The sequence below is a fragment of the Arachis ipaensis genome, chromosome B6, assembly GCF_059453495.1.
Source record: "Arachis ipaensis isolate K30076 ecotype BB chromosome B6, ASM5945349v1, whole genome shotgun sequence".
Taxonomy (NCBI): Eukaryota; Viridiplantae; Streptophyta; class Magnoliopsida; order Fabales; family Fabaceae; genus Arachis; species Arachis ipaensis.
Genome location: NC_142441.1, coordinates 52,384,432 through 52,406,662, shown reverse-complemented (window position 1 = coordinate 52,406,662; position 22,231 = coordinate 52,384,432). Strand labels below are relative to the sequence as shown.

The 22,231-nt window shown below is 37.8% G+C and overlaps 1 protein-coding gene and 1 non-coding gene across 2 annotated transcripts; one reads left to right on the top strand and one right to left on the bottom strand.

Annotated features, from left to right (window-relative positions):
• Positions 1 to 1,195: 1,195 nt before the first annotated feature.
• Positions 1,196 to 1,747, bottom strand: LOC107646885 (uncharacterized). Its single transcript, XM_016351027.1, has one exon. It carries the CDS (start codon positions 1,745 to 1,747, stop codon positions 1,196 to 1,198), a length of 552 nt encoding a protein of 183 aa, XP_016206513.1.
• A 6,650-nt stretch (positions 1,748 to 8,397) lies between these two features.
• On the top strand, positions 8,398 to 8,501 carry LOC148555578 (small nucleolar RNA R71). The gene has a single exon (XR_015886772.1). It is a non-coding gene; the product is annotated as a small nucleolar RNA R71 (small nucleolar RNA).
• The last annotated feature ends 13,730 nt before the right edge of the window (positions 8,502 to 22,231 follow it).

The following is a 22,231-nucleotide window of genomic DNA, read 5'->3' as shown; positions in this document are numbered from 1 at the left end:
GAATGACTAACCGTGCCACATTAAGTAAACATAGCTTTGGTGGACACCAAACTTGTTTTACATCAAATAGTTCATGTGAAATCCAATTTTAATTTATGTCACTATTAGTTTATTCATCATAAAGAACATTTTATTTTCTATTTTAACAACATAAATTCAAAAGAAATTAATGCAAGGCATGGTTTGTCTTTTCATGAATTTTAGACTTAGAGCAAATTTGACTTTCTTTAAACTCATAGCACATGTAGAACACCAAACTTAATGTTTGGCTATATACTTCAAGAAAATGAACGAGTATATATCCTTAGATGGTTATATGATCATCATGCTTGAAAAGCCATTTTAGAGTGCTTTTAGGCACACCAAACTTAGGAATCAATCATGTGCTTTAAAAATGTTGTATGCAACAATCAAATATATTCATGAAAGCTCAAATTCATGCTAGAAGAACCATTAATTATTGACATTAAAATAAAAGCAAGAACACTAAATCATGGGCTGCCTCCCATGGAGCGCTCTTTTACTGTCACTAGCTTGACATTGGTTCTCTGTTATGGTGGCTGATGATCATAGTGCCTCAGCTTGTCCCCTCTCACTATGAGCTTTTTTCCTGTGTATTGATGAACAATCTATATATGTTCCAACGAGAGTATTTTATTGACGATGTAATAATCATCAGATTGAGGAAATGCCTCCAACTGTTGGTAGATTAGTTTCACTTTTTTTCCCTCTGAGAACTCTTCAATTGGAATTTTCCTGTTTCTCCACCCTTTTGGAACCTTTTTCCTGCTCTTCTTTCTTTTCTTTGGTGACCCTTCTTTCTTAGAAGCAGGCGTTATGTCAGGGGATTTCTTCATAATGATTAATCTTGTAACCTCTTTTTGCAATCCCTTCTCAGCCTTCTTATCCTCATGACCCTTTCGTTTCTCTTTATTGTCAGTCTTTTGCACCAAGGGTGAGTTGAAGAGTGCTTGCTTGGGTTTTTCCTTCCAGTTTAAGTCTTCCTCCTCAATTCTCATGCAACCTTTCTTTTCAGCAGGATGTTGTATCTCCTTAAAGACATTTAGAATGATCTGCTCATTATGTGCTCTCAAGGTCATTTCTCATTTTTCCATATCAATGATGGCTCTTGCTGTGGCTAGGAAAGGCCTTCCAAATATGATAGAATTGCCTCCCTCTTCATCTAGATCCAATATCACAAAGAGTTTCTCCCTCTTGCTGGAAATATGAACTTACCCACCCTGACTAAGAGTTTCTCAACCACTCCATTGGGGATTACCATTAATCTATCAAATAGTTGCAAGGACATCCGTGTAGGCTTTACTTCTTCTATAGACAACATTCTCATCATAGATAGAGGCATCAGATTGATACTTGATCCTAGATCACACAGTGCCTTATCAATGGACATGTTGCCAATGGTGCAAGGCAAAAAGAAGCTCCCAAGATAGTTGAGTTTTGGTGTGAGAACCTTTTGAGTTACTGCACTGCACTCTTGTGTCAAGATCACAGTCTCTTTTTCATTCCAGCTTCTCTTCTTGTTAATGAGTTCTTTGAAGAATTCAGCATACAATGGCATTTTCTCTAAAGCTTCAGCAAGGGGTAAGTTGATTTCCAGCTTCTTGAAAACTTCCAAGAAATTGGGAAACTGTTGGTCTTTGGTTTCCTTTTTCAACCTCTGAGGGTATGGCAGAGGAAGAATGTAAGCTTTTACCTCCTTTCTCTGTTCTTGTGGATGCTCTTTCATGACTTGCTTTCCTTTTCTTAGAGCTTGTGGCTCTTCCTCCTTCTTCTTGAGCCTCTCCTGGTCTTTTTCTTCAGTTGCCACTTTACTATTGGTGCACGAAATTGTGATCCCTGGTAATGGCTCCAAAAACTTGGTGCTCTAATCTTAATTCATAATTTGTCACAACTTCGATACAACTAACCAACAAGTGCACTGGGTCGTCTAAGTAATAAAACCTTACATGAGTAAGGGTCGATCCCACGGAGAGTGTTAGTATGAAGCAAGCTATGGTCATCTTGTAAATCTCAGTCAGGCGGATATCAGATGGTTATGGAGTTTTTGAATAATAATAATAAATAAATAGAAAATAAAGATAGAAATACTTATGTAATTCATTGGTGAGAATTTCAGATAAGTGTATAGAGATGCTTTCATTCCTCTGAACCTCTTCTTTCCTACTTTCTTCATCCAATCATTCCTACTCCTTTCCATGGCAAGCTTTATATAGGGCATCACCGTTGTCAATGGCTACATCCCAACCTCTCTGTGAAAAAGGTCCAAATGCTTTTTCATGGCACGGCTAATCATCTAGAGGTTCTCGATCATACTGGAATAGGATTCACCCTCCTTTTGCGTCTGTCACTACGCCCAGCACTCGCGAGTTTGAAGCTCGTCACAGCCATCCCTTCCTAGATCCAACTCGTAATACCACAGACAAGGTTTAGACTTTCCGAATCTCAGGAATGGCCATCCATGGGTTCGAACTTATACCACGAAGATTCTGATTAAGGAATCCAAGAGATACTCATTCAATCTAAGGTAGAACGGAAGTGGTTGTCAGGCACGTGTTCATAGGGAATGATGATGACTGTCACGATCATCACATTCATGTTGAAGTGTGAATGGATATCTTAGAAGCGGAATAAGTTGAATTGAATAGAAAAATAGTAGTACTTTGTATTAATTCATGAGGAACAGCAGAGCTCCACACCTTAATCTATGGAGTGCAGAAACTCTACCGTTGAAAAATACATTAGTGAAAGGTTCAGGCATGGCCAAATGGCCAGCCCCCAAACGTGATCAATAGATCAAAAGATAATCCAAAGGTGATCCAAAGATGAAAATACAATAGTAAAAAGTCCTATTTATACTAAACTAGTTACTAGGGTTTACAGAAGTAATTAATTGATGCATAAATCCACTTCCGGAGCCCACTTGGTGTGTGCTTGGGCTGAGCTTGAAGTTTACACGTGCAGAGGCTTCTTTTGGAGTTGAACGCCAAGTTGTAACGTGTTTTTGGCGTTCAACTCTGGTTCGTGACGTGTTTCTGGCATTTAACTCCAGACTACAGCGTAGAACTGGCGTTCAACGCCCTTTTGCATCGTCTAAACTCGGGCAAAGTATGGACTATTATATATTGCTGGAAAGCCCTGGATGTCTACCTTCCAACGATGTTGAGAGCGCGCCATTTGGAGTTCTGTAGCTCCAGAAAATCCACTTTGAGTGCAGGGAGGTCAGAATCCAACAGCATCAGCAGTCCTTCTTCAACCTCTGAATCTGATTTTTGCTCAAGTCCCTCAATTTCAGCCGGAAAATACCTGAAATCACAGAAAAATACACAAACTCATAGTAATGTCCAGAAATGTGAATTTAACATAAAAACTAATAAAAACATCCCTAAAAGTAACTAGATCCTACTAAAAACATACTAAAAACCATGCCAAAAAGCGTATAAATTATCCACTCATCACAACACCAAACTTAAATTGTTGCTTGTCCCCAAGCAACTAAAAATCAAATAGGATGAAAAGAAGAGAATATACTATAAATTCCAAAATATCAATGAAACATAGCTCCAATCAGATGAGCGGGACTTGTAGCTTTTTGCCTCTTGAATAGTTTTGGCATCTCACCTTATCCATTGAAGTTCAGAATGATTGGCATCTATAGAAACTCAGAGTTCAGATAGTGTTATTGATTCTCCTAGTTCAGTATGTTGATTCTTGAACACAGCTACTTTATGAGTCTTGGCCGTGGCCCTAAGCACTTTGTTTTCCAGTATTACCACCGGATACATAAATGCCACAGACACATAACTCGGTGAACCTTTTCAGATTGTGACTCAGCTTTGCTAAAGTCCCCAATTAGAGGTGTCCAGGGTTCTTAAGCACACTCTTTTTTTGCTTTGGACCTTGACTTTAACCGCTCAGTCTCAAGTTTTCACTTGACACCTTCACGCCACAAGCACATGGTTAGGGACAGCTTGGTTTAGCCGCTTAGGCCAGGATTTTATTCCTTTAGACCCTCCTATCCACTGATGCTCAAAGCCTTGGGATCCTTTTTATTTACCCTTGCCTTTTGGTTTTAAGGGTTATTGGCTTTTTGCTCTTGCCTTTTGGTTTTAAGACCTTTTGGCTTTTTCTGCTTGCTTTTTCTTTTTCTATTTTTTTCGCCATTTTTTTTCTTTTTTTTTTCTGCAAGCTTTGTATTCACTGCTTTTTCTTGCTTCAAGAATCAATTTTATGATTTTTCAGATTATCAAATAACATTTCTCCTGTTCATCATTCTTTCAAGAGCCAACATATTTAACATTCTTAAAAAACAACATCAAAAGACATATGCTCTGTTCAAGCATTCATTCAGAAAACAAAAAGTATTATCACCACATCAATATAATTAAACTAAGTTCAAGGATAATTTCGAAACTCATGTGCTTCTTGCTCTTTTGAATTAAAAACCTTTTTCATTTAAGAGAGGTGATGGATTCATAGGACATTCATAACTTTAAGACAAAGTTACTAAATACTAATGATCATGTAATAAGACACTAACATAGATAAGCACTTAACATAAAGAAAACGAAAAACAGAAAATTTGAGAACAAGGAATGAGTCCACCTTAGTGATGGTGGCGTTTTCTTCTTGAGGAACCAATGATGTCCTTGAGCTCTTCTATGTCTCTTCCTTGTCTTTGTTGCTCCTCCCTCATAGCTCTTTGATCTTCTCTAATTTCATGGAGGATGATTGAGTGCTCTTGATGTTCCACCCTTAGTTGTCCCATGTTGGAACTCAGTTCTCCTAGGGAGGTGTTGATTTGCTCCCAAAGTTCTGTGGAGGAAAGTGCATCCCTTGAGGCATCTCAGGGATTTCTTAGTGATGAGCTTCTTCATGCGTCTCTTGAGATCCATGAATAGGCTCTCTTGTTTGCTCCATCCTTTTCTTAGTGATGGGCTTGTCCTCATCAATGAGGATATCTCCCTCTATGTTAATCCCAGCCGAATTGCGTAGATGGCAAATGAGGTGAGGAAAAGCTAACCTTGCCATAGTGGAGGACTTGTCAGCCACCTTGTAGAGTTCTTGAGGTATAATCTCATGAACCTCCACTTCCTCCCCAATCATGATACTATGGATCATGATGGCCCGGTCTATAGTAACTTTAGACCAGTTGCTAGTGGGAATGATTGAGCGTTGAATGAACTCCAACAATCCTCTAACTACAGGCTTAAGGTCCAGTCTTCTCAGTTGAACCGGTTTGCCTTTTGAGTCAATCTTCCATTGAGCTCCTTCCACACATATGTCCATGAGGACTTGGTCCAACCTTTGATCAAAGTTGATTCTCCTTGTGTAGGGGCGTGCGTTCTCTTCCATCATTGGCAAGTTGAACGCCAACCTCACATCTTCCGGAATAAAATCTAAGTAATTCCCCCGAACCATGGTGAGATAATTCTTTGGGTTCGGGTTCTTACTTTGATCATGGTTCCTAGTGATCCATGCATTAGCATAGAACTCTTGAACCATTAGAATTCCGACTTGTTGGATGGGGTTTGTTAGAACTTTCCAACCTCTTCTATGGATCTCATGTCGGATCTCCAGATACTCATTTTTCTTGAGTTTGAAAGGGACCTCGGGGATCACCTTCTTCTTGGCCACAACATTATAGAAGTGGTCTTGATGGGCTTTGGATATGAATCTTTCCATCTCCCATGACTCAGAGGTGGAAGCTTTTGTCTTCCCTTTCCCTTTTCTAGAGGATTCTCCAGTCCTAGGTGCCATAAATGGTAATGGAAAACAAAAAGCTTTATGCTTTTACCACACCAAACTTAGAATATTGCTCGCCCTCGAGCAAGAGAAGAAAGAAGAGATGAAGAAGAAGAAGAATGGAGGAGAGGGAGAGAGGTTGTGTTTCGACCAAGAAGAGGAAGAGAGGGTTGTGTTGTGTGAAAATGAAGAAGAATGGAGAGGTTTATATAGTGGAGGGAGAGGGGTTAAGGTTCGGCCATATGGGGAGGGTTTGGGTGGGAAAGTGATTTTGAATTTTGAAGGTAGGTGGGGTTTGTGAGGTAGGTTTATGGGAAAGAGTGGATGGATGTGAGTGGTGAATGGGTGATAGGGAAGAGAGCTTGAGGTGATTGGTGAAGGGTTTTGGGGAAAGGTGTTTATTGGGAAGAGAGGATGAACATTGAGAAGAGGGAAGAGTATGAGTGGAGGTAGGTGGGGATCCTGTGAGATCCACAGATACTGAGATGATCCTGTGGGGTCCACAGATCCTAAGGTGTCAAGGAATTGCATCCCTGCACCAATTAGGCATGTAAAATGCCTTTGCATGCAATTCTGGCGTTGAACGCCAGTTCTATGCTTGTTTCTGGCGTTCAGCGCCAGTTTTCCTCAGTGTGCATTCCTGGCGTCTGAACGCCAAGATGCTGCTTGTTTTGGGCGTTCAACGCCAGATCCATGCTCTGTTCTGGCATTGAACGCCAGCCAGATGCTCCTTACTGGCGTTTAAACGCCAGAAAGTCCTTCCTCCAGGGTGTGATTTTTCTTCTGCTGTTTTTAATTCTGTTTTTGATTTTCTATTTATTTTGTGACTCCACATGATCATGAACCTAATAAAACATGAAAGAACAATAAAAATAAAAATAAAATTAGATAAATAAAAATTAGGTTGCCTCCCAACAAGCGCTTCTTTAATGTCAATAGCTTGACAGTGGACTCTCATGGAGCCACACAGGTGATCAGGTCAATTTTATAGACTTCCAACACCAAACTTAGAGTTTGGATATGGGAGTTCAACACCAAACTTAGAGTTTGGCTGAGGCCTCCCAACACCAAACTTAGAGTTTGACTGTGGGGGCTTTAGTTGACTCTGTACTGAGAAAAGCTTACTGTGCCTCTTTTCTATGTTTACAAAAGGATGACCTTGAGTTTTAAACACAAGGGAGTCCTCATTCAATTAAAGGACTAGTTCACCTCTCTCTACATCAATCACAGCTCTTGCTGTGGCTAGGAAGGGTCTTCCAAGAATGATGGATTCATCCTCATCCTTCCCAGTATCCAGGATTATGAAATGAGCAGGGATGTAAAGGCCTTCAACCTTTACTAACACGTCTTCTACTTGTCTATAAGCCTCTTTTCTTGAGTTGTCTGTCATCTCTAATGAGATTCTGGCAGCTTGCACCTCAAAGATTCCCAGTTTCTCCATTACAGAGAGTGGCATGAGGTTTATTCCTGACCCAAGGTCACATAGAGCCTTCTCAAAGGTTATGGTGCCTATAGTACAAGGTATTAGGAACTTTCTAGGATCCTGTTTCTTCTGAGGCAATCTCAGTTGATCCAATGCATTTAGTTCATTGGTGAACAGGGGAGGTTCATCTCCCCAAGTCTTTTTACCAAATAAATTGGCATTCAGCTTCATGATTGCACCAAGGAACTTGACAACTTGCTCTTCAGTAACATCTTCATTCTCTTCAGAAGAAGAATACTCTTCAGAGCTCATGAATGGCATAATAAGGTTCAATGGAATCTCTACGGTCTCTAGATGAGTCTCAGATTTCTTTGGTTCCTCAGAGGAAAACTCCTTATTGATCACTGGACGTTCCAGGAGGTCTTCCTCCTTGGGATTCACGTCCTCCCCTTCCTCCTTGGATTCGGCCATGATGGTTATATCAATGGCCTTGCACTCTCCTTTTGGATTTTCTTCTGTATTGCTTGGGAGAGCACTAGGAGGGGTTTCAGTGATCTTCTTACTCAGCTGGCCCACTTGTGCCTCCAAATTTCTAATGGAGGACCTTGTTTCATTCATGAAACTCAGAGTGGCCTCAGATAGATCAGAGACTAAGTTTGCTAAATTAAAGGTATTCTGTTCAGAGTTCTCTGTCTGTTGCTGAGTGGATGATGGAAAAGGCTTGCTATTGCTAAACCTGTTTCTTCCACCATTATTAAAGCCTTGTTGAGGCTTTTGTTGATCCTTCCATGAGAGATTTGGGTGATTTCTCCATCAGGGATTATAGGTGTTTCCATAGGGTTCACCCATGCAATTCACCTCTGCTATTGCAGGATTCTCAGGATCATAAGCTTCTTCTTCAGAAGATGCCTCTTGAGTACTGTTGGATGCAGCTTATATTCCATTCAGACTCTGAGAAATCATATTAACTTACTGAGTCAATATTTTATTCTGAGCAAATATGGCATTCAGAGTATCAATTTCAAGAACTCCCTTCTTCTGAGGCGTCCCATTACTCACAGGATTCCTCTCAGAAGTGTACATAAACTGGTTGTTAGCAACCATGCATTTTCTTTAGGTGAATGGATGCACTTGCAGAAGTATCCAATGACATCTTAGCTAATTCAGACAGACCATCATAGAATATATCCAGGATGGTCCATTCTGAAAGCATGTCAGAATGACACTTTTTGGTCAGTTCCTTGTATCCCTCCCAAGCTTCATAGAGGGATTCACCTTCTTTCTGTTTGAAGGTTTGAACATCCACTCTAAGCTTACTCAGCTTTTGAGGAGGAAAGAACTTGGCTAAGAAAGCCTTGACCAGCTTATCCCAAGAGATCAGGCTATCCTTAGGTTGAGAGTCCAACCATATTCTAGCTCTATCTCTCACAGCAAAAGGGAAAAGCATGAGCCTGTAGACTTCAGGATCTACTCCATTAGTCTTAACAGTATCACATATCTGCAAGAATTCAGTTAAGAACTGAAAAGGATCTTCAGATGGAAGTCCATGAAAGTTGCAGTTTTGTTGCATCAGAGAAACTAATTGAGGTTTAAGCTCAAAATTGTTTGCTCCAATGGTAGGGATGGAGATGCTTCTTCCATGTAAATTAGAATTAGGTACAGTAAAGTCACCAAGCATCCTCCTTGCATTATTATTATTTTTGGCTGCCATCTCCTCTTCCTGTTCAAAAATTCCTGTAATGTTGTCTCTGGATTGTTGTATTTTAGCTTCTCTTAGTTTTCTCTTCAGAGTCCTTTCAGGTTCAGTGTCTGCTTCAACAAGAATGTTCTTTTCCTTGCTCCTACTCATATGAAAGAGAAGGGAACAGAAAAATAATAATAGGGATCCTTTTTACCACAATATAGAGGTTCCCTTGTTGTGAGTAGAAGAAAAGAAGAGTAGAAGAGAAAAGAAAGGAGAATCCAAACAGAAGGGTGAGGGGAGCAGAGATATGAGATGAAGAGAAGTTTTAGTAGATGAATAAATAAATAGAAGAAGATGAGAGGTGAGAGGATTTTCGAAAATTAAAAATTAGAATTTTAAAGTTAAATTTCGAAAATAGTTTTTTGAAAAAAGGTTAGTAATTTTCGAAAATTAGGAATGAAATAAAATTAAAATTAAAAATTGAAAACAATTAATTAAGAAAAAAAAGAATTTTTGAAAAAGAGAGAGGTATTTTCGAAAATTAGAGAGGGATAATTAGTTAGGTAGTTTTGAAAGAGATACGAAACAAACAAAAAGTTAATTACTTAGTTGAAACAAATTTTGAAAATCAATTTTTTAAAAGATAAGAAGATAAGAAGTTAGAAAGGATATTTGAAAAAGATAAGATAAAAAGATATTTTTGAAAAAATATGATTGAAATTAGTTTTGAAAAAGATTTGATTTTTAAAATCACAATTAATGACTTGATTCACAAGAAATCACAAGATATGATTCTAGAACTTAAAGTTTGAATCTTTCTTAACAAGTAAGTAACAAACTTGAAATTTTTTAATCAAAATATTAATTGTTGATGATATTTTCGAAAATATGATGTAAAATTAAGAAAAAGATTTTTGAAAAATATTTTTCAAATTTTTGAAAATGAATAAGAAAAATGAAAAAGATTTGATTTTTGAAAAAGATTTTGAAAAGATAAGATTTTTAAATTGAAAATTTGATTTGACTCATAAGAAACAATTGAATTTTAAAAATTTTTTAAAAAGTCAATCCAAATTTTCGAAATTTATGAGAGAAAAAAGGAAAGATATTTTTTTGATTTTTGAATTTTTTTATGATGAAAGAGAAAAACAAAAAAATGACTCACAACATAAAAATTATGAATCAAAGCACATGATGCATGCAAGAACACTATGAATGTCAAGATGAATACCAAGAACACTTTGAATGTCAAGATGAACATCAAGAACTTATTTTTGAAAAATTTTCAAGAAAAGAAAACGTGCAAGACACCAAACTTAGAAATTTTTCATGCATAGACACTATGAATGCAAGAATGCATATGAAAAACAAGAAAAGACACAAAACAAGAAAATATGAAGATCAAACAAGAAGACTGGCCAAGAACAACTTGAAGATCATGAAGAACACTATGAATGCATGAATTTTCGAAAAATGCATAATAAATTTTTAGAAAAAATGCAATTGACACCAAACTTGAAATTGACTCAAGACTCAAACAAGAAACACAAAATATTTTTGACTTTTTACGATTTTATGATTTTTTTGTATTTTCTTTTAAAATTTTTTGGATTTTTCGAAAATTATTTGAAAAAGAAAATAAGGATTTCAAAATTTTTAATATGAATTCCAGGAATTTTGTACTCTTTAGTCTAAAGCTTCAGTCTAGGAATTAGACATGGCTCACTAGCCAGCTAATGCTTTAGTATGCTATTACATGCATTGAAGTGATTAGTTGAATCCTCAGTCCAAAGGAATTTAGACATGGTTTTACAGCCAGCCAGGATTCAACAAATCATCATGAAACACTAGAATTCATTCTTAAAAATTCTGAAGAAAAATATATTTTATTAAAAAAAAAATTTTTTGAAAGATTTTTGAAAATTTTTTTTTTTTGAAAATAAAACAAAAAGAAAATTACCTAATCTGAGCAACAAGATGAACCGTCAGTTGTCCAAAATCAAAAATCCCCGGCAACGGCGCCAAAAACTTGGTGAACAAAATTGTGATCCCTGGTAATGGCTCCAAAAACTTGGTGCTCTAATCTTAATTCATAATTTGTCACAACTTCGATACAACTAACCAGCAAGTGCACTGGGTCGTCCAAGTAATAAAACCTTACATGAGTAAGGGTCGATCCCACAGAGAGTGTTGGTATGAAGCAAGCTATGGTCATCTTGTAAATCTCAGTCAGGCGGATATCAGATGGTTATGGAGTTTTCGAATAATAATAATAAATAAAGAGAAAATAAAGATAGAAATACTTATGTAATTCATTGGTGAGAATTCCAAATGAGTGTATAGAGATGCTTTCGTTCCTCTGAACCTCTGCTTTCCTGCTGTCTTCATCCAATCATTCCTACTCCTTTCCATGGCAAGCTTTATATAGGGCATCACTGTTATCAATGGCTACATCCCATCCTCTCTGTGAAAAAGGTCCAAATGCTCTGTCACGGCACGGCTAATCATCTGGAGGTTCTCGATCATACTGGAATAGGATTCACCCTCCTTTTGCGTCTGTCACTACGCCCAGCACTCGCGAGTTTGAAGCTCGTCACAGCCATCCCTTCCCAGATCCTACTCGAAATACCACAGACAAGGTTTAGACTTTCCGGATCTCAGGAATGGCCATCCATGCGTTCTAACTTATACCACGAAGATTCTGATTAAGGAATCCAAGAGATACTCATTCAATCTAAGGTAGAACGGAAGTGGTTGTCAGGCACGTGTTCATAGGGAATGATGATGACTGTCACGATCATCACATTCATGTTGAAGTGCGAATGGATATCTTAGAAGCAGAATAAGTTAAATTGAATAGAAAAACAGTAGTACTTTGTATTAATTCATGAGGAACAGCAGAGCTCCACACCTTAATCTATGGAGTGCAAAAACTCTACCGTTGAAAAATACATAAGGGAAAGGTTCAGGCATGGCCGAATGGCCAGCCCCCAAACGTGATCAATAGATCAAAAGATAATCCAAAGGTGATCCAAAGATGAAAATACAATAGTAAAAAGTCCTATTTATACTAAACTAATTACTAGGGTTTACAGAAGTAAGTAATTGATGCATAAATCCACTTCCAGGGCCCACTTGGTGTGTGCTTGGGCTGAGCTTGAAGTTTACACGTGCAGAGGCTTCTTTTGGAGTTGAACGCCAAGTTGTAACGTGTTTTTGGCGTTCAACTCTGGTTCGTGACGTGTTTCTGGTGTTTAACTCCAGACTGCAGCGTAGAACTGGCGTTCAACGCCTTTTGCGTCGTCTAAACTCGGGAAAAGTATGGACTATTATATATTGCTGGAAAGCCCTGGATGTCTACTTTCCAACCCCGTTGAGAGCGTGCCATATGGAGTTCTGTAGCTCCAGAAAATCTACTTTGAGTGCAAGGAGGTCAGAATCCAACAACATCAGCAGTCCTTCTTCAACCTCTGAATCTGATTTTTGCTCAAGTCCCTCACTTTCAGCCAGAAAATTACTGAAATCACAGAAAAACACACAAACTCATAGTAAAGTCCAGAAATGTGAATTTAACATAAAAACTAATAAAAACATCCCTAAAAGTAACTAGATCCTACGAAAAACATACTAAAAACCATGCCAAAAAGCATATAAATTATCCGCTCATCAACTATCAACCTTGTCATTTTCCAGTGTCCTTCGACTTCTGAGTTGAATTGCTTTGCATTCTTCTTTGGGATTTGGAATTGTATCACTTGGGAAAGTGTTGGTTGGTCTTTCAGCTGGCTGTTTGGACAATTGTCCAATTTGTCTTTCTAGATTTCTCAATGAGGCTTCATGATTCTTATTAGCCAACTCTTGATGCTTTATCATTTTCTCCATCATAATCTCCAGATTGGAAATTCTTTGGGATTCTTGGGGTGGTTGTGACTGAGTGTGAGATGCAGATGGTTGATGAAAGTTATTTTGGTTGGTTGATGGGTTATTTGGTGGATAGAAATTAGATGGAGGGTGATTATTTTGTGGTTTTTTGTAGGGATTTTGGTTAGTTTGTTGATGGTTCTGGTGGTTTGTGTTGCAGAAGTTGCTTGGGTTGGAATTCCTTTGCCATAAGTTTTAGTTCTCTCCCCATTTGAGATTGGGGTGGTTCCTCCAAAAGGGGTTATAAGTATTTCCATGGAACTCATTTGTCCCATAACTATGGTTGTGCGTATACTGCACTTGCTCAGGCTGCTGTTCTTCATGGATTTCTTCATTTTGTCCCTACCCAGCTGATGGTTGGTTTGCAGTGCACACTACAGCTAGTTGAAGACCATTTATTCTCTTTGCCATCATCTCCATTTGCTGCTAGATTTGCTGGTGCATCATTTTGTTATGTGCCAAGATAGTGTCTGCACCTTCAAGCTCTAACACACCTTTCTTTGGAGCTGGTTAACATTGCCTTTGATGAGAATAAAAGTATTGATTGTTGGTTATAGTGTCTATGAGATTCTGGGCTTCTTCAGCTATCTTCATTAGCTGTACTGAACCTCTTGCAGAATAATCCAGGGCCTCTTGAGCTTTTAGAGTCAAGCCTTCATAGAAATTCTGAAGTTTGTCCCATTCACTAATCATCTCAAGTGGACACTTCCTGATCAAGGCCTTGTATCTCTCCCATGCCTCATAAAGTGATTCTCCATCCATTTGAGTGAATGTTTGCACTTCGGTCTTCAGTCTAATGATTCTCTGAGGTGGGTAGAACTTAGCCAGGAATTTGCTCACTAGATCATCCCAATTATTGATGCTTTCCTTGGGAAATATCTCCAGCCATTGAGATGCCTTATCCTTCAAGGAGAATGGAAACAACAACAGCTTGTAAATATCCAGATGCACACCAATTGTCTTGACTGTTTCACAAATCCTCAGGAAGACAGATAAGTGTTGATTCTGGTCTTCAAGGGGACCTCCTCCATAGGAACAATTGTTCTGCACCAAAGTTATAAGTTGAGGCTTCAACTCAAAGTTATTTTCATGAACATTAGGAGTGAGTATGCTGCTCCCACAGTTTTTTGGATTGGGGAAGGTGTAAGAGGCTAGAACTCTTCTTGGAGGTGGGACATTATTGTTGGCCACTTCATATAGTGGATTAGGGAGATTACCCTCCATCTACTGGTCTTCCTCTTCTGATTCTTCTTAACCAATCACTCTCTTCCCTCTTGCTTCTCTTCTTACCCTCAAGAAGGTTCTCTCTAGTTCAGAATCAAAGGAGGTGGATTCACCTCTTCTCCCTCCTAGCATATAACACAAACAAACCAGAAACAAAAACAAAGCACTCTATTGCTAGAGTGAAGTTACAGTTAGCAGAAACAAAATCACAAACAGTTAATAGTCTTAATCAAAAACAAAGAAAAATGCTTAATCTAGATTATCACCTACTTAATCATTGTCAATCTAAATCAATCCCCGGCAACAGCACCAAAAACTTGATGAGGGAAAATCGATTCCACACAAACTAACTGGCAAGTGTACCGGGTCACATCAAGTAGTAAAACTCATGAAAGTGAGGTCAATCCCACAGGGATTGATGGATTAAGCAACTTTAGTATAGTGATTAGTCTAGTTAAGCTAATATTGATGAATTGAGTGAAATTGGATTGACAGAAAATAAATTTGCAAGAAATCTAAAGTGAAGAATGTAAAGAGCTTGAAAAGTAAATGGCAAGAAGTTTAAATAACTGAAACTTAAAGTGAAAGAAATTAAAAGAACTGAATCTTCAATTGCAAGGAATGTAAATAACTGAATCTCAAAGTGCAGGAAAGTAAAGGTGTAGAAATTTAAAAGGCACAGAAACTTAAATTACATGAATTATAAAGGGAATTGGGTGCAGAAAACTAAAACAGAAGTGGATAATGTAAATTGCAGTGAAATAAGAGGGATCTAAGTTGAAGAGATTCAAGGAAAGTGATTCATTAGGGATTGGAGATATCATAATCCTTCATGAATCAAATGGATCTCAACTCCTTTCTCAATCATATGGGTAGATCTATGGCAGATTGAAATTGATTGGATCTCAATTCCTTGGTAATCCAATCTCTCTAATCATAATCAATCTTTCTAATTCCTTGATCCAATTGTCATGAGAAGAGGTTATGTGCATTTCTCTCATCCATAAGCCACACTAACTCTCAGGATCTCAACTCCTCCCGAATAGTGTTGACCAAGAGAGTAGTGAAGGATAGAGCTCTAATTCTAATGTAAGTGATTCCCCTTCTGAGGCTCACACCCATAATCAATTGAATTAAACCCCCTTCCGAAATGAGTAATTCTCAATCAAAACAGAAGATATCCTACAGCTACACAATTGAATTGAGAAGAAGAAGAATTTTATTGATTCATTGAGATTACAATAGAGCTCCTCCCCCTAATGGATTTTGGGGTTTAGTTTGTAACGACCCAATTTTCAATATGTCTAGATCATACCGGAAACTGAGCGCTACCAATTTGTCTTCCTAATTATTATCTATTATTTATCATATGAGCCTGATTCATTGCTAAATGCGTAGTTAATTTGCATGGTGTATATTTTTTTTTTGAAAACGTTTGGATTAATAGACAGAATCATTTATAATCAATTCACAAGTAATAACAGATAAAACAGTTATAAACAACCACACAATAATACATCACAAGTAGTCGACAACATTCGGTGATTCAGCCTTTATTAGCATATAGACTGTTAGTTAGAACACCCCTAGATATAACTAAATAATATCTATATACATATATATACATACAACATCTTAGGTCCTGACCTGTTCAAGAGGTCCCTAAGCTGGCACCTAGGCTAGCCTATATTCTATACTCACCTAGTCCCTCTAAAACACTAAAGCGAGGGAAAGTACGTTCTAAGTCTTCAAAACTCAAGTCAGGTGGAACGTCATCAAATGATAGAACATCATCTGCTACTCCTCTGCATGATCAGATTTTTCCACAGGACGTCTCTCTGGTACCTCATGAAGTAGCCACACAATAGGAATCTCGTACACAGGATTTAGGTTAAAGTGCGCATACGAACGAGGTGCAGGCATTGGCTGGTCTCACAGTATATTCATATAATCAGAGAACGATATTCATCCTAGACTCAGAAGACTGCCTAGAGTGGAATCCCTTTTTGCGTACAATCGTCGGAGAACTACAGAAAGAAACTTTTACTTCCATCTGAAGGGGAAAGGGAGAGAGAAGGGGTAAGAACTGGGGAGCTCTTAGTAGGGTCGGGGTTATTAGTTACGTTCATTTATTTGGGGTTGATTAGTAGACGGATAACATAATATAGCGCAGCAGTAAACAGAAAATAAAGATAGAAAGAGAAAGTAGAGACAACAGAAAGCAGAACACAAACAAAAAAATACAAGAAAATAAAACACAGAAATGGCATACAAGCAGACAAACATAAAGAAGTAGATCACACACAGAAAGGAATGCAACAGAGAATGATATGCAGACAAGAATGATGCATGTCTAGCCCTAGCGCAGGCCATGAGCTCATGTGTCGGTTAGCACCTGCATTCCCGACATTTATCCGGTCACGAGTTCACGATTTCCCGGATACGATTTTCCGTTCAAATAAATGCGCATATAATTATTAGCAGCTCTATTGAGACAGCCTCTACTTTCTACTCACAGGAAATATACTCTTGGGAATGGAAAATTACTCTTGGGTTGCCTTAAGGCAACAGATAAATAAACAAACATCTCTTGGGTTGCATTAAGCAACAAATATATATATAATATCTCTTGGGTTGCATTAAGCAACATATATATATATAATATCTCTTGGGTTGCATTAAGCAACATATATATATATATAATATCTCTTGGCTTGCATTAAGCAACATATATATATAGCTCTTTATTATATTACTCTTCTCTTTATACCTCTTTACTCTGTTCTAGTTTCTCTTTTCTCTGTATCTCTTTACTCTGTTTTAATTACTCTGTTCTCTGTACCTCTTTTCTCTTCTCTGATTACTCTTTTCATCTGTATCTATATTACTCTTTTTCTCTTTATCTCTTTACTTTACTCTGGTTACTCTGTTTTCTGTGTTTCTCTACTCTGCTCTGATTTCTCTGCTTAATGTATGTATTTAAAGTTTATGTAAATTTCGGTATGAATAGTTCGTCTGTTCCAAGTATAGGTTCATTAAGTCTATACTAAAACAGTTTAACTTTTCATATAATACCTAACCCTAGTCGCAACTCAAGGACTAACTATGTTGCCCTAGTTCGTTCACTAATTTCTGTCTGTTTTTCTGTTATTAAAACCTTACAGACTTTTCTTTAGTTTTTATCTTTTCTTCAACTTTTTATCTTTTATTTATCTTTGCCTCACTAATATGTTCTTACCACTCCCTAAGTGTTTTATGAAGGTAATTATGAGATTCTGTGCTTAAAGTTGTCTTTCTAAAGCTTTTACAGAAAACTGCCTTTTCTGCATTATTTTATTATTTTTATTAAAATATTATTTTTAATTAAATATTATTTTTTAATATTTTATTATTATTTATTATTTTATTAGTAAATTTTCGAAAATTAACTTTACTTTAACCTTTAACCTTTAAAATTCACTTTTTACCACCCGTAACTTTTAATATTTCTACTTTTACCTCCCTAACTTCCAGAAATTACCATATAACCCCTTAAACACCAAAAATTTTACTCCCTTGCCCTTTCTAAGATCTAAAAGGTGTTCTTCAATGTTCTTCACCACACTCAAAGTGTTCTTCATGTTCTTCAAAAATTCTTCAGACTCTTTCTCTGTTTTTACCCGTTTTTCAGTCTTTTCAACAACCGATTTTTACCATAATTCAAAATAAAATTGCAGCCACTAAAACCCCATCTTTTCTACATGATTTCAACACCAATTGAACCTCAATTTAAGCTTAGGGTTTCGTTTTTCCAGCTGCCCAAGAACATGAACTTTAAAGCTTGAATTTCATCAAATTTCATCAAAATTTCACCAAATTTTCACCAAGAATCAATCATATATGCAACCAATTTTTAGCACAGAAAAATAATACAACATTCACACAACTCAAATACAAATAATCAAGATTAATTTCGTGACACCCTACCTGGTTTTGCTGCTCCTAATTCGGTTAAACTTTCAGGTGGTCCTTAAGCACTTTTTCCTCCTAAATGACATCAAGAACAACTTTAAATCAAAAAACTCTCAACTGACCAAATCTCACTCAGTATATTAGGAAAATATATCTCACCTTATACTTGCTGGAAGTTCACGTTTCTTGGCCCTCAAGTCAAGTTAAGCATGATTCCTAAGGAAGAACATCAAGAAAACACATGTTTTGCATGGTTTTCCTTGAAAACCGAATTGAAATGGGAGGGAGACAGCCATCTCACCTTATTCCATCCTTGATAAGTTACATGGTTATGTAGAGGAAGAAGAGAGGATCATTTTGGTGAAATCGGAGTTTTGATTTGAGTTTTAGTTCAGAAGAAATCAAGCTTTGAAGATTAAGTGTTCATGAAAGTTTCTCTCTTTTCTCTCTTGTTATTTTCAACCAAAATGATGAAATGAGACAGCCTTGGAGGTCTTGGGGGTGTAAGGTAAGTTGTGATTGGTTGGCTTGGAGGTGGATTAAAATAATATTAAAATATCTCTTGTGTACAACTACTAAAACTAGGTGTACCGGAACATTCATAAAAACATCTCTAAAAATTATTTTCTGAGCTACTAGCATAAATGACACTAGTAACATATTTATTATGAGAATAGAACATGTATAATGAGGCCTTATAATATCCTTCAAGCATTTTATAATACTAATATAATGATAATATTATACTATTATCTCTCTCCTCTCATGAATCGAGTCCGGTTCGTCAAACAGAGACTATTTACAAAAATCAGAATCAAAACTGCCAACCGATACGGTTCAAAAACTAGGTTCTTCACGATTGCATTATCGAGCTTGCCTCAGAGGACGTTCTAACTTAAGGATGACATAATGATAATGAGGATTGAGATGCTTGATGATATAACAGAGGTGTTCCCTTTACTGATTTTCCGGAGAAATCCGTACTTTCAGAAAAGATCTCATGTACTCGAAAATCAGGGTTGTTACATTCTACCCTACTAAAAGAAAATTTTGCCCTCAAAATTTCAAGTACCTAGGAATAAATGCGGGTAATCAGCTTTCATCTTATCTTCCAGTTCCCAAGTGTACTCTTCCTCTCCTCTTGGTTCCCATGCTACTTTGACTAAGCGAACAGTCTTGCCTTTTAGCTGCTTATCACTTCTTTCTACGATCTGAACCGATGATGCTTGATATGTCAAATCATTTCATAACTGTACTATCTCTGGTTGTAAAATGTGACTCTTGTCGGGAATATATTTCTTAAGTTGCGTGACATGAAAAACATCATGAAGGTTTGATGAATAAGGAGGAAGGACTATTTGATAAACTACTAGACCGACTCTTTTAAGTATTTGGAAAGGTTCTATGTATCGTGGGTTAAGCTTTTTAGTCTTAAGGACTCTACCAATTCCAGTAATCGAGGTTACTTCTAGAAAGACACGGTTTCCGTCACTAAACTCTAAGGGTCTACGTCTATTATCGGCATAGCTCTTTTGACGGCTTTGTGCTGTCTGGATCTTCCGATGAATCTCCTTTATCTTCTCAGTAGTTTCTTACACTAAGTCTGGACCTAAGACACTAGCTTCTCCATCGTCATTCCAACACAATGGTGTCCGACATCTTCTTCCATAGAGAGCTTCATATGGTGCCATCCCAATACTTTATTGGAAACTGTTATTGTAGACGAATTCGACCAACAGCAAATACTTATCCCAACTGCTTTGGTTGTCTATCATACATAATCGTAACATGTCTTCTAACGTTTGGATTGTCTACTCTGATTGTCTGTCTATCTGAGGATGGTATGCTATACTCGTGTGCAATTCTGTTTCCAACGCTTTCTGAAAAGCTTCCTAGAATCTAGTAGTAAACCTCGAAATTCGATCTGAGACAATTTATGAAGGTATCCCATGTAGTCATACGATTCCTTGAATACATATTCATTCCAGCCTTTCTAAAGTATAATCAACTCGAATCGAAAGGTAGTGAGCTGACTTTGTCAACCTGTTCACAATTACCTAGATGGCATCGTGTCTAGTTGAGGTCCTTGGCAATCTCGTGACAAAATCCATAGAAATCTGCTCCCATTTCCATTGTGGTATTTCTAAGGGTTGCAGGGTTCCTGACAGCTTCTGATGTTCCACCTTCATCTTCTGGCAGGTTAAACATTTTGAGATATAATCAGCTACTTCTTTCTTTAAGCCTGGCCACTAGAACATTTGTTTCAAATCTCGATACATCTTTGTTACCCAGGATGCATAGAAAGTCTACTTTGGGGAGCTTCAGCAAGAATCATTTGTTGCAATTCTCCAAAGTTAGGCACACAAATTATGTTCTTGTACCTCTATAGGCCACTACGATCCTGTCTCACAGCTTCTTCAGCTCTGCAAGCAATGGTGACATCCGGTGTGGTGCTATGGAAATCGGTCCGGTTCCAGGTACTAGATCAATGCTGAATTCTATCTCTCGCTGAGGAGGAGACTCAGGTATGTCGTCCAAGAAAACATCAGGAAATTCCTTCATCATTCAGATTCGTTCTAAGCTTAATTCACTATCATTCAAGCTAGCCACTAACAGAACGTACCCCTCACAATCACTCCCGCCTAAGGTAACTCTTACAGAATTCAGATATAAGGTGTGGGATAGAAATGGTTTAGTACATAGACTATCAGATGGAATAACAGCAGTTCTTTTAAAATAATCAAGGAAAACATGATACTTAGATAACCAATCTAATCCTAAAATAAATTCAAAACCATATAGAGGCAAACAGATTAGATGGTGTATAGAAGTCCTGTTCCTAATAGCGAATGGTACTCGCAGGCACACTAAACTGGTCAAAGCATTTTGGGATGCAGGTGTATGGACAATCAAGTAAAAATTCAATTTAAAGAAATATAATCCTAACTCGTGAGCAATAGTTAGAGAAATAAAGAATGCGATGCACCAATCATACAGTACAGTTAGAAATCGATTCTTGACATAACACCAACCTTGAATGAGGGCATCCGATTGCACAACATCGTCAATAGTGATAACAAACACTCGTCCTTGTTGTTGGGTTCTGACTGGATTTCGAGTAAATCCCTTCGGACAATCCTTGGCAACGTGTCCAAGTTCTCCACAAGCATAACAGTTAGGTGATCCAAACTGGCAAGACCTGTTAGTATGCTCTTTTCCGCATTGCTTACATGCAGGGTTTATGTAAGCCTGATGGGCTCGTTTACCATTGCCTTGCCTTACTTTACCTCCATTCTTACCCGTACGGCGAGCAGTAATGTTACCAATTTGTAGGTTCTTATGCTGTCGTATGCCACGCGCTTTAAAATGCACCCTTCTCCCAGCTGCCTGATGATTGCTAAGACACCTTGGTGGAAATCCTTGGTGACTCACCTTGGCCATAGTCACTTTCTTAATACATTCTTCCATTAACTTGCTCTTGTTAACTAATTCAGCAAAATTACGTATCTCCAGCGGAACTATTGAACTCATCAGATCATCACGAAGGCCTCCTTCAAACTTCAAGCACTTCCATTCTTCAAAGTCAGCAGGATTCTCTTGACAGATCTTAGAGAAACGACACAAGTCATCGAAATTATGAGCATACTCAGCAACAGTCATATCCCCTTGCCTCAGCTGCATAAGCTCTATCTCTTTAGCATTACGCACTGCTCCCAGAAAATACTTTTTATAAAATTCGTCCCTAAAGATATCCTAAGGAATGTCATTTTCATTTGGTTGTAGCAGTCGCTGTATCCCCTGCCACCAGTACTCAGCTTCTCCCTCGAGCATATAAGTAGCAAACTCCACGTGTTGTCCTTCTGGAACATGTTGCGCTCGCAGTGATCGTTCAATAGCTCGAAACTAGTTGTCAGCATCCGTCGCAACGAGTGTGCCTTAAAACTTAGGCGGTTTAACCTTCAGAAAAGTCGCAAGGGTCATAGGTCTTTTGAAATGCCCCGAGTTATTGTCATCATTCCCATTTCTCACTCCAAGACGTTCAATAGCCCTAGCCGCTGTTACCGCAACTTCACGCACTACTTCAGCCGCGTTGTTCATGGTAGCCATAAACGTTTCCTGTTCCCTCTCATAGTTAACATTAGGAATTCCTTCCCGTACGCCTTGTCTCCGTGAACCCATTGTAGTCTTGTTCACACCAAACAATCATTGTTAAGGTGATCAGTCTTAACACTTCAAGTCAAGTGCGAACATTCCCAAAATGAAAA

Excerpts from the sequence above, each read along its gene's own strand:
- LOC107646885 (XM_016351027.1), bottom strand. The coding sequence starts at position 1,747 with ATGAAAGAGCATCCACAAGAACAGAGAAAGGAGGTAAAAGCTTACATT.